The sequence below is a fragment of the Myodes glareolus genome, chromosome 13, assembly GCF_982192425.1.
Source record: "Myodes glareolus chromosome 13, mMyoGla1.1, whole genome shotgun sequence".
Lineage (NCBI taxonomy): Eukaryota > Metazoa > Chordata > Mammalia > Rodentia > Cricetidae > Myodes > Myodes glareolus.
In genome coordinates, this window is record NC_142038.1 from 68,123,194 (window position 1) to 68,136,609 (window position 13,416).

Sequence of the window (13,416 nt, forward strand, 5' to 3'; positions counted from 1 at the left end):
CCCCCTACACAGCAAAGCCTCTCAAACTCATCTATGTAAGGGGATCACATTCAGCTAGTTATAGCCTCATCTTAAGCCAAATTCACAAACAGACACAGACACAAATAGATGTCAGGGACTGCAGATTTCCAAACCATGAATCATTTAAGACACACAAGAAGAGAAAGAGAGAGAGAGAGAGAGAGAGAGAGAGAGAGAGGTAACAACAAAAGTGCATGAGACCATGAAAGAGAGAAAGTTTGGTGTGGTGTGGGGACCATTTACTGAGAGTCATTTACTGAGAGTCAAAGCCCCCTAGACACACACAGGACCATGATGCAAGGTACTGCTACATTTCATATTTTTTTTCCAACTAAAGCCTTACAAGAAGGGCTAGGTGTCACGACTTATAGATCTCCCCAACCATATAGCCACAACCCCCACATTCATAGGTTGGTACCAGATACTGCTCAGAATCTTCTCTTCTATAGCCACTGACATACATACATGGGTGGTGATAGGTCATGTGAATTGCTCCCTCCATAACAACTGGAGCATCCATGAACACACACACAAACACACTTACCTGCATGCATGCAAACACACATAAATACACAAAATCAGATGTTAATGCATCATGTTGTGCCTGTTATCCCTTACAGACAAACTTACATAAACATAAACTGGTAGGTGGCAAAAAATTCAATTTGTTTTCCCCCGACAGTAAAAGTCACCGATGACTAAGATTTTCTTCCGGATAAGTTGCTTTGACTACACAACCAAACTTATGGTATATAGCCATGAAAATACACATAGGGAGAGGTGTCAGGGTCCTTTGTTTCTTTCTGTCCAACATTAAAGGCCCACATAAATGAATTCTCTCCTTCCCCCTTCCTCTCTCTCTCTCACACACACAAAGATACATAGACACAGTTACACATACAAGCACACAAATAAACACACATACACACACCTAGGTATCATCTCTCGGTACAAAAATGAAGCAAGTTGAAAGGAGAGAATTACATATATTATTTACAAGTGACAATCTAAAAAAAAAACACATGAAAACAAACAGTCTTAAAAAACTAGTTTGAGATTCAGCACTAATACTGAAGAAATGTACAAAATGCATCCAAATTTGAAGACAAGTTCACGAAGAGATTGACTGTTTCCCTATGTCTCCTAAGTGTACTAGAAAATTGTAGAGTAAGTTGGAGAAGTTGCTACAATGGAGAAATAGAAATTTATTAATTAAAATGTCCCATAACAAAATGAGGGCAAGAAATGAGGAAAGTCAGTGAGGAAAATAGTAGTTTGATATGGTTGTGTTCAGTATTACTTTAATTTTAGGCTATTTATGACCAGTGTCGGTATAACAAGCCATGACTAATTGATGATGTAACTTTCGCGTTTATAAAGTAAAGGTTTATACATAGACTGAAAAATTGGTATTAAGGAAGGGAGGGGGCTCTTAAAGAAAGATCTGCATGCACTCAAGACATGGTGGGAGATTTTTAAGAGAGCCTGATTTTTCGTTATAGACTATTATTTCTTTGAAGACAGGAATTCCTGGGGTCCTGTTGATGTTGCATTTATAGGTGTTCACAAGAATACAGTGTACAAATACAGTCTTTCACCATGGAAAGACAAGAAAAAGATTAAACAAAAATTGCAGCTTCAGTAACCAAGTCCATTTTCACAACTGAAAGGCAATCCTCTAAAGGAAGAAGTGTGGGGTGATGCTGACTAGCTGGGATGTCCCTACACAAAGGAAACAAAGAAACAAAGCCTTCTGCACTAATCCTGTTCTCACAGGACTCCATGTGCAGCCAAAGTGTGTTTCCAAGCATTCTCGTGGAGACTCGAGACACACGATTTCAACCTGACCAATGAGAGAGTCTCGATTGTCTATCCAATCTGATTGGCTCAGTCCTGTACATGTGACCAATCAGGTCAGAGATCAGGATGCACAGCACGAGGAGTTGCTAGGTGCGTGGCTAACAGACAGTTGGTGCTAGTCCTGGAAGGTTGAAGGCCGAGCTTTCACTTCGAGGACACCAGTGGCAGAGGCAGTGCCTACAGAGAGTGTTTGAAGCTGCGAATTTGGAGAAGGCGCTTCTGATCTACTCAAACAACACCTGGTACTGCCTGATTGACTGTTGTCTTCCAAGCCGTTTTTGTCTTAATGGGACCCATATTATTCTCTCCCCTCCACCCCTCTCTCTGATTACCTCCCTCCCTCCCTCCCTCCCTCCCTCCCTCCCTCCCTCCCTCCCTCCCTCCCTCCCTCCCTCTCTCTCTCTCCTAAAAACAACTTTGGAGTGGGGATTTGGCCACCAGCCCTTATTCCTACTGATTGACGATTAAGGATCCCAAGACTGGATCCCGAGCTACCTAGGATTCTGTTCATCACTCTTTTTTCTAAAGAGTCTGTGTCAGCTAACATACCCATGTCCCAAGACTGTGGACTTCCCCAGGTTGACCATAGTTCTCTTCTGTGTCTTCAGTGGCTTGTTTTAGGTTACATTTGTCCTTCTGTTCTTCAGTAACGAACTGAGCTTGAACATGAGCATAGCCGTTTTCATGTGCTGTTGAATTTGTGGAAATATTTCAAGTATTTGTAATATGGATTTTCATATCTAAGTATATAGACTGCCTGTTTATAGTTTCTTTTGATTTTATATTTAGATTATTTTCCTCTATTTATTACTTATCTACAAGTGGATTACAACACACACTTATGAAAATCCAAAGTAAATTTGTGGGTGAAAGTCAGGGTATTATTTCCAACATGTGGGATCAAGGGAGAAAAGTTCAAATCACCAGGTCTTATAGTAGGCTCCTATAGGCTATGTAGAACATGTTGAAAAGTGTCTCTTTCTTCCTCCTTATTGAATACTTTGACAAATCTTAGTGTTAATTCTTTTTGAAAGTCAGGTAGAATCCATACATGAAAGCATTCATACCAGTTTTTCATTTTCTTGACATGTTGTCATTGAAAGTCTTCTGTGCAATGTATTTAGATTGTTTTCCCCTTCCCAATTTTCTTCAACACCCTTCTATCTTCTCATACCATCTAGAGTTATGGTCTTACAAACTTTCTATTATTAAAAAAGAAAAGAAAAATTTAAATAAGGAATTAAGACCTGTAAAATGCCCCCAGTAAAGGACAATGAGCACAATAGTCTGCCACATTTCAATAGAGTCCATTTTGTGCTTGACCACAATTCCAATGCATGTATCCAACCAAGAGGAGTGGTCAAGTTACCCAGTGAGAATCCATTGGAGCAAACTATTTCCTTTTTCCCATTAGGAAACAAATGCTGATGTTTTCCTGTTTGGGGATGGAACCCTGTTTTTACTTCCCATTTTCAATGCCAGAGCACCCATCCTTTGTATGCGTGTGTATATTGCTGCAGTCACTTTCAGTTAAAGTGTTCATCAATTTATTTGTTTTCTTGGAATCTTCTGCTACATCTGGCCCTGAGTATCTTTCTGCCTCCTCTTCTGACAACCTCAGCTCCCTGATACTTGAGGGAAGGTTTTCACAAAGCTTTCCAATTGGGACTGAGTATTACAAAACTTTACACTCCCTCTGCATTGCTGTAAGACTCAGGGTTAGATACATCTCTCACTAGAAAGGGCTTCACCTCTATGCGCTGTTTGAGACATTGATCACTTTGTGTAGCAGTATGTCAACAAAACTCATTTTGTTCACTCTGTTGCTGTAGCAAAATAATAGTAGCAGGTTTTCCTGTAGCCTAAGACCTTTCCTCTCAGTTCCCTGCCCACATGATTAGTTTCAGTAATGGTGTCCATCTCCTGGAGATGCCTTAAATGCAGTCAAAAAGTGACTACTTAACTGCCATTGGACTTACTCCAATATTGCTTCAGTCCATTGTGCTAATGGGTCACCGTTGTCCTAGGGTTTGTAGCTGGATGATGTTGAGTATTATCTTTTTCTTCAGTAGAATGCAGAATACATTTCTGTATCATGATTGTCAGTCAGTAGGGCTGAGTTTTCTAGCAGTTGAAGCACCAGTCAACAACTCCATGTTGGCTGGTATACATGAGTGTTGTATTCAGCAATACGGCATAACAATAACATTACATCAAAGCAATAGACTTGGCAGTAGAGCAGAGCATTGTGGTTCTCATGGGGTCAATTTTCTGGTATGAACAAGAATCCAATTATGTCAATGTACTGAAGTGAATTTCTTGGGACTTTTTTCAAAGAATATTGAACTATCATGTTTATTAATCTGCACAAGATTTTATACACTAACTTTTGATTTCTGAGAGATTATACATGTTTAGAATTTTGGCATTTGCTCCAATTTCACAATTCATGGGAGCATAGGTTTTCAAAATACTTCCAAATGAAGGATCAGAGTACCAGGATAGTCAGGGACACCATGAATACCCAGCCTATAAAATCCATTGACTGGTACTCATAGTGGTTCAGTGAGATTTAGGGAGCCTGCAGGATGGGGGTCTTACCTAGATCCTGTGCATATGTTATTTCCCATATCCTTGATATTATGTGGGATTCTTAACAGTGGGAAATGTGGTCGCTACCTCTTAAGCCTACTTATGGTAACGTTTCTACTTCTAGGTTTTGAGTTCAGCTTTGATATGATAGTATGTGCACAGTTTTATAAGAAGCATATTTGCTGTGTTTCATTGATGTCCTGGGAGGCCTGCCTTTTACTGAGGAGAGATGAAGAAAGGGTAAATCTGGGAAAATAAGCAGAAGAGCATGGAGCAGGGGAGAATGTGAAAAGTCAAGTCAGGGTAGAACATATGAGAGAAGAATTAAAAATTCATCTTACTGTTAAAAAATAGAAAGATAATAGTACTAGGAAACTTGACTAATTGGAATGAGAAATGTGTTGACATTATCAACTCCTAAGTAGTATTTTGTTATATCTCTACATAGAGAATAGAGAAACCTTGGAACATAGGCTTCATTTTTATCTGATCAGGAATCATCACATTTGTTACACCTGCCCTCAAAGTATCTTTACAAAGGAGAAGACTATAAAAAAGTAAATTGAAAGATCATGTATAATACCTTTAAAATTATTGAAAGAACAAAAAATTAAAAATTCAAAACCAGTTGTAAATGTACAAACAATTTAAAGTGTATGATTGATACCATAGATTTCTGAAAAATATTTTGATCATTTGAGTTTTCAGGAAAGCAAGTGAATAACACAGAATGATGTCTCACATTATTTAAAGACCACTTTTCATTATGGTGCCCACAAGAGTCATATCACTATATTCACCACACTGTCTCAGAGGAAAATATACAATTTGGGGACAGGAAAAATAGGTAAATTTGATGACATAGTCTGCTAAAGGATTACATTAGTATCTGGTAATGTAAAATGTTTTTCTTAGAAATGACATTCCTTTTCTTCAGCATAGGAAAGCATCTGCAAATTGTGCATCATAACTTTTCCTATTTCTTCTGATTTTGTTATTTCTGCAGGAATGCTGAATCTCCTTTGCTATTTGTACTATGTACATATACTAAGAGTTTTTCCAAAGTTTTTGTAATTGTATGATTTCCACTGATTAGGTTATTAAGAACTTAATAATAGATAAATATTCAAAATTCCAACTAAAAACTTATTCAGAAATGGTTCAGTTTGCATAGAATTTTTAATTCATTTGATCTACAGATATGTTTATAGAGTAAATAGAGTATAATCTCTATACCAAAATAAAACCCTTGTTAGTTGCCAAAAATGTCTTCCAAATGATTTTTTAGAAGTAGCAATACTTACTGTATCAAGACCAAAGCTTGACTATAAATTTAAATTGAATTTTCTCCTCTTTGATCATTTTGGTAAGGTTGTATCTGTATCGCTTTTTCTTTTCAATAATCAAGCATTTATCCCGTTGCAATGCTCAATCTGGTCTATTTCCTTAGATTCAGTTCTCGTCTTCAGTATGTTTTCCGGGATTTCTTTAGAGTTTGGTTTATTCTTATTTTCTGTGACCCAGAAGATCACTGTAAGGTTGTTCGTTCTGTCACACTTGTCCATGAAGAAACAGAAAACTAGAAGCTTTACCCCTTGACTTACTTTTCATTGCTTTTATTCTGATTTTTTTTCAGTTGACATTGGCATGGAAATTATCAAGAACCTTTCAAGCAAGAACAGAGAGGAGGAGACCATGCAGCTGGCCCTGAATGCCAGCGCCTATGAAGAGGAGACCATTACAGATCACTACATCATGCTCAATACCCTCGGCAAAGGGGCCTTTGGTGAGGTCAAGCTCGCTTGCCACCTCCTCACAAATATGAAAGTCGCGGTTAAAATCCTTGCGAATGGTGAGGGGAGTGACTTTAATAACAGGGAAGAACTCAACATCATGAAAGAGCTAGATCACCCGTACATAATAAAGCTCTTCCACATCATCGACAGCAGAGATCACACCTATATGGTGTTGGAGTTTGCTGTTCACGGCGATCTAGTCAAGCATATTGAGCGGGGTGGCCCTCTTCAGCAGAAACAGGCCCAACACATCTTCTGCCAGATGGCGTGTGCAGTGCACTACTGCCACGATAATGACATTGCCCACAGGGACATCAAGCTAGAAAACATCCTTCTTGATGGCAAAGGAAACATCAAACTGTGTGACTTTGGCCTGGCCATCAGAGTCAGCTCTGGGCAGAAGTGCAAGGGATTCTGTGGCACTGTTGAATATGGTGCTCCAGAGCTATTCGGTGACACGGAGTATGATGCAAGGGCAGCTGACATCTGGAGCATGGCAGTAGTTTTATATGTAATGGTGACAGCGAGCTTCCCATTCAAAGCAAAGACCTATCCAGACATGAAGGAGCTGATGCTGAATCCCATCTACTACATTCCTTCCACACTCTATCAAAACGTTTTGCTTGTGCACCTCATTGGGCGCTTGTTCACTGTGAAGCCTGAGCAGAGGCCCACGATTTGTGACATTAGGCAGCACGAGTGGATCAAAGAGAGGGAAGAATTTTGGAAACTCCCATCATCTTCAGAGTCATTCTGTAACAAACCCAATCCCATCATTGTGGGGGCTATGTGGAAAATGGGCTACTATCCCAAGGCTGTTAGTGATAGTCTACGTGAGAAAAAATTCAATAACATCATGGCCACGTACCTAATTTTAAACCACAAGTTACCCCAGGACCACACTAAATCTGTGAGTGAGCCTGCCATTCCCACCTTCACCTTGCTGGCTGAACATCAGGGGCATGATGAGAAGTGTTCACGCAAAAAGGGGATCAGAAGCCTGAGCATGCCTGCCACCTTGTGCTGCCTCCTGAAGGAGGACAACCCTCCCCAACCAGTACCCATGTATGCTCCAGAGGTTACTCCTCTCATGAGTAAAAGTTTGGCAGTATGTAGCATGGTTTGCAATGAGTGTTCCTCAAGAGGCTCATTCTCTGAGTGCATTTCTTCTCCACAGTGTTTGTCCTGTGAGAAACCCCAGGAAGTCAACACCGTGAAGAATAGCTCAGATGTTCAGAGTACACCCTCTGTAAGGAAGGAAAGCGAGACACCTCAGTGTATGAGCACTACTGAAACCCATGAAACTCAGAGATCTTCTCAGCAGACAACATCCAAGAAGAACTTAAAAGGTGTCCTTCCTGAAGATGTAAGTGCAGCCTCTGCCAGCGGTCTGTCCAAAGGCTGGAAGAGGGTTAAGAAGAGAATTAGGAATAGTGTGAGATTTCTGTGCTGCTGTCTGCCATTCTCACGAAAAATCCATGTTTCTCAGAAGGAAGAGGCACCATTGGAAGGAGAGAGAATTGCAGGTGCACACACACATCTAAATGGTGTGCCCAAGATGCACATCAGTGTTTATTAATCTACTTCTTTTCTAAGGTCCTTTGTGACCATCACATGATAGTTAGTGTAAGTAAATTAGGAAATTTTTATTTAAAAAGGAATTCTCCATAGCACCACCACCACCATTAAAATGAAATGCTTCAGCCAAAAATGGACAGCTGAGGATGAGAGGCAGAGGCTGCAGAGGCAGCCAGAGCTTGCGTTGACTGAAGGAAGGAAGAATTATAGAGAATCAACGGCTGTGAGTGAAGAAAAATGTAAAGTCCAGGAAAGATTCTGAGAACTGGAGCCACTTGAAAATGGATGGTCCAGAAGGATATAAGAGTCAAGACTCTGAAGTATATATTTCAAAGTTCATAAGACTGTGCCTTCCAAGACTGGCAGTAGTGGCACAGGCCTTTAATCCTAGCACTCTGGAGGCAGAGGCAGGCAGACCTCTGTGAGTTCGACACAAGCCTGGTCTACAAGAGCTAGTTCCAAGGCTACCAAGAACCACTGTCTTAAGAAAAAAAACTGAAAAAGAGACTGTGCCTTCCATATGTCACTATCGTTTTATATGATGGGGCACTGTAGAGGTTGAGACATATAGTTGGCATCTTCCGTGTGTGAAGGAGATAGCCAAATTGGGAACCAAGCATCAAGTCCAGATGGCACAGTGTCCAGTAACCCAGCAGCGCAGTCTAGCACAGGACATGGTAAGCAATCATATACACAAGGTTTCTCCAGAGAAAACCATGGTTGACAGGAGGTATGTCCAATGGCTGGCCTTCGAAAGCATCCTTCTCACACAAATTTTTCCCCAAATCTGCCCATGAATCAGAATTCCCAATGGGTCAGTCTTCATGAATATACCACAGCACTATCATCTGTCTTTTCCTTCAAGGTCAGGTCAAGGGAGATATTTTTACACATTGGACAGAGTTGAATCTCCTCCTCCCTTGCCCCCGTCCCTGCTGATGTGTTTGCAGGCTGCCTGTATCCACTTCCCTCTTTCCATGGGAGACACTCCTATTGCATGCTGATTCAGTCTTGCCCCTGGTGAAAGGGCCCTTACTATGGGAGTGCTTGTCAGAACCATATTTCTCTCCTAACATGAAAGTAACAGCATATAGGAGGAAAATAGATACCACTGTGGGAGAAATACTGGTATGTTGCTCCAGTTTACAAGGTGGGTATTGCTTGGTTTTCTTGGTACACAACAGACACATGACTTAGTCTGCAGTATGGGAACTACATTTTGTTTTGATCTTACATCAGGGGTCAAACTGGAAAGAACCTTGTGTCTGTAGATTGAAAATATTCAGCCAGGATCTTCCTGTGAAAGTTGCATTGATGTTGTCATGGACACCCTCCATGCAGATCACTGCTCTCTGCAATGAAGAGTGGCCACTCAGCAGGGACTGAATGCCAGGGCTTATCTGGCAGGGCTGAAGACAGTTTTGAGACCATAAACTTTTGTATTATTGTATGAGGGATGTTTCTGTGATCTTGTTTATATTGACAGGGGTCAAAAGAAAAACAAGCACAACACTGCTAAAGCCAGCGATTTCCACTCCAAGGAACATGGTCATTGAGCTCATGATACAGAGGGGAGAGACAACAGAGACATGGATTCAGATTGATCTTCAGAAAAAGTTTGGTAAACAGCATATCTCTCTTCCTTTCTCTCTGTCCCCTAGCTGTTTTGGAGGAACAGTGTGTGTAAAGGATGAACATCTTCTTGCACCTTTATGGAAGGACATCACTGTACAGATGCGCGAAGCTTCTTCTGTAATCCGCTGAAGAACAATGAGAATGAGGGTGCACACAGCCTTGCCAGGAAAACCAGCTGAGAGTCACAGGCTTCCTTGCTTTTGTCAATATACCTGTTCTAGATCAGTGGGTGATTACTAAGGCAAGTACCATTCGTGATATACTTTACTGAATCCAGAGCCTGGGAAAGGGAGCCTTGGGTGCTGTGGCCAGGTCAGTGAAACCCAGGACAGACAACTCATTAGAATCCTTGGCTCAAGACTCAGCTGAAGTTATCTACAAAGGCAAATCTCCGTATGAAAAGATGTTTATTTATTTTATTTTGACTTTTGCCTTGGGACTGATGGGGACCTTGATTGTCCCTGATACCAAAGGAAATTGACTGCCATTAGACTTTTCCCTGAAAGAACAGATGTCAGCTGAGCTTCAAACCACCACATCCATCACTTCCTTCCTCTACTGCCTGTCTGTGGGGGGAAGAAAGCAGGGGCAGTCGCTACCAACTACTTGTAGCAGGATCTTCACACACATCCTCTGCAAACTGCCCACAGGCCTCCTCCTCACCCGGCACAAAGCTGAGTTCTTAGATGCTCTTTTGGACTGAAATGTTTGGTTGGTACAATGCTTAAAGTACATCCCCTGGCCACTTGGCACAGCCATGATAAGTTTTGTACAGGTGGGTCACATGGAGTTCCAGAAGTCAACTTCGAATGTCTTATTGGTTCCCCTTTGTCTCCACTTATCTGCAGGTTCTTTGGGACACGATCTTTTGTGGAAGCTCATTTTCACCAAGTATGTATCCTGTCTAATGTAGACAAAAGGATGTGAGATGAGGTGCAGGGAGCAGATTGCCTATGTTTAGATATGTTGGTGGGAAAATGCTTTTTTTCATTTCTTCCCAGAGTCTGATGCCTGAAAATTTGCATAGCTGCCATCAGAAATCATTCCCTGTCTTCTGATGTTCCTGAAGAGATCCTAGTAAAGTTGGCCTAGGGAAGGTCATATTGAAAGGCAATGAGCATTTTACCTGTCGCTTTAGTCCCTGAATTCCAATAAAGAAAACCTGCCATTATCTACCAAGACCGCAGGTCTTGTGCTTGTTGACATGGAACTCTCAGCCAGTTTCCTCACTGATCTACAATATTCCTTCTCTTATAGGAGCCTGGCCACATCCTGAATCGTCACCCAGAGGATTCCTAACCTGAGGACTTGTTCACTCAACACTCGTGTCAGTGATGGAAAAGATCATCTCTGAGTTCAAGAACGCTCAGAAGTTCTACACAGCTTTAGGAGGACAATCTGTGCCAGGCAGTGAGGTGGCTCACATTCCAGCATCCAGCTCCAGAACCTGCTTCAATTCTCATCAAGAGCTGAGGATAACAGAAACATCCCCATTTGACAGTCTCCCAAAGTATGTGTTACATTTGAATCTCCACCACACTTTGTTGCTGTGTGTATTTTGACAGGGAAAATGTCACCTCTGCTTCTCTTTCTTCAGAGATGATCCAGGAAACCTACTTGAACTGATAAAGAACGTGTCTTTGCAGAGTCTTGGAAAGCGAATGTGCATCTTTCCATTGCCTCTAGACTGGATTTCTTCAAAGGGCAGTATCCATGGTCCATCGCCCCTGGCACCAGTCACATGACCATGGCGCACTTGATGCTATCCACTTGTCCTGTTCCTCACTGGTGTTGGATAGAGACAATGTAAACACGAACAAATGCTGAAGCACCCAAGCAGATTACCAGCTAGATCTACACTGACTGTCAAAAAGAGCATTTTTTGAGAGGAATCCAAAGGAATATGAAGTCTGAGACATCCCTGTTTCTCCACTGTCATCACTGTTGTTAAGCTGACAGATTTCTTCTTGGATAGACTCAGGAAAATGCTTATCCATTATTCAAACACCAAAGGTAACATCCAGCTGGGACTAATACTTACAATGAAGGCAGAGGGCAGGTTCAGTTTCTCCAAACCCTGCACTGCTGGTTCCAGACCTTCACATGAAGCCTAACAGATTCCCAATGTCGGACAGTGACAAAATTGAGAATAAACCATTGGATTCAAACACACATCCCAGCAACAGCCTTGCCTGTATCATATCAACTGACTTTTGTCTGAGGCACCCTTGGATATCAAGGCAGAGAAAATGATCTGTCCACAATGATCTGTAGGACAAGGACCCGTCAGAAAACTGAACACAATCTCAAATACTGCACCTGACCCTTAATACAAACACTCCAGAATTCATGTATGAGATACAGAAGATCCCTACGTAAGCTTTCAGCCTCTTAACGAAGATAGAGCCAGCTCAAAGAAGATATACTGTGGCCACATAACCTTTAATGCCATTAGCCAAGAAAATATAAAACCTGAAGAATTGCTGTAGGGGACTCCCTGATTAGGACTTCTTGAAGAAACCTGAACCCTGCCACAGCCCAGAAGACAACAAATCCCTGTTCTAAGACAAGATGGTGGTTCTGTGCTAGGCAGCAGGAAGGAGTGTCCAGGCTGCTGAGCAAATGTGTTCTCCTCACCACTCTTAACACTTGTGATCCAAAAGATTGTTGTATGAAGATATGATAAAGAAGCAGAATGAACACCAATCAACGCTGGGGGCTCACTTAGAGCTCTGACAGAAAACTTTGCAATTAACTTTCAAGTATCTCAGCCCAGAAGAAGACGGATACAGAGGGTAGAAAAGCTATAGGACTTGCTTGAGCTGATGAGCCTCCTTCCTGCTGCTGCTGAAGCCCAGAGAGCCTAGCTCTGCACACTCCCCAGCACTGCTCCGCTCTCTATGCTGGATATCAACCCATGCGGATCACACCCTCTTGCTGCCCCACGGTGAATACATGGAGCCAAGCAGTGCTGGACACCCCACTCATCCCGTAGGTGTCAGACCCTGATGGAAATCCGCAGCCCACAAACCGCATGTCCATTTAGATATCAGCCATTTCCTGTCTGTTTTCTCTACCCCCACACTCACATATTGTTTTCCATGTAGGTATCAGGTCAAGACATTCCTTCCCCTACTACACACTGTTAGGGATAAAGGTCCTACACAATGTCCCTTCCCAACTCCTGTGCTGAACATCCTTGGTAGTAATTAGCACTGTATTACATTGCCTGCCCTGACACCATCTCAAATGCATTGGGTGGTATTAGAAGCTGCTGGATTCAAGCTCCCAAACAGCCCGAAATAATTCCTTCCTTGTCAGGCCTTGCTTCCCACGACTATGAAGACCTACATTTAATAGATACCAAATCCTAGTAGAACGCCTTCCCCACCCTACCTACAGAAACTTCTTAGGGCATACTAGCTGGAAAATTTGCCCCATTGTCACTGACTGCCAACTGCTATTTATCAGTCATATTAGACCTGCTACAGCAGGCAGTCTATGTGCAATGGAAGATGGATGAAATATTCTGGAGAGTCTGTTGCTACTTGTGTGGATGAAGTGAACTAAGGGTAGGAGGAGACAAGTAGAACCAGAAACCTTTCTTGTACACATGGTAGTATTCCACAGTTGCCTGTCCATTCAAGGGTGAAACCTAGTTGTTAATTTGAGGTAGATATTGGGGTCCTCATAAGCATTGATAAAATGGCGGTGTATGTTGAGTCACGGGGGCCTCTAGCATGGCCTGATAGATCGCATTTGATGTGGAATGGTGTGGAGTTGACGAGCTAACATACACTGCCAGTTTAACAAAACAAAGGACACCCCTTTCCCAAGATCACTAATAGACTTCCAGATATTCGGCCTTTCTAGTCCACTCCTTTCTGCTGTCCCACAAACAGTGAGAGGGTGCAGGCTCTTCTTCACACTGCTA

At 42.0% G+C, this 13,416-nt stretch overlaps 1 protein-coding gene across 1 annotated transcript; it reads left to right on the top strand.

The window, feature by feature from the left end:
- Positions 1-2,000: 2,000 nt before the first annotated feature.
- LOC148120048 (sperm motility kinase X-like) lies at positions 2,001-7,848 on the top strand. Its single transcript, XM_087896276.1, has 2 exons — positions 2,001-2,123; positions 6,110-7,848. The coding sequence occupies exon 2, from the start codon at positions 6,121-6,123 to the stop codon at positions 7,846-7,848; it is 1,728 nt and encodes a 575-aa protein (XP_087752402.1). The 5' UTR covers positions 2,001-2,123; positions 6,110-6,120.
- Positions 7,849-13,416: the final 5,568 nt, after the last annotated feature.

Coding starts and splice junctions, on each gene's coding strand:
- LOC148120048 (XM_087896276.1), top strand. CDS start 6,121: ATGGAAATTATCAAGAACCTTTCAAGCAAGAACAGAGAGGAGGAGACC.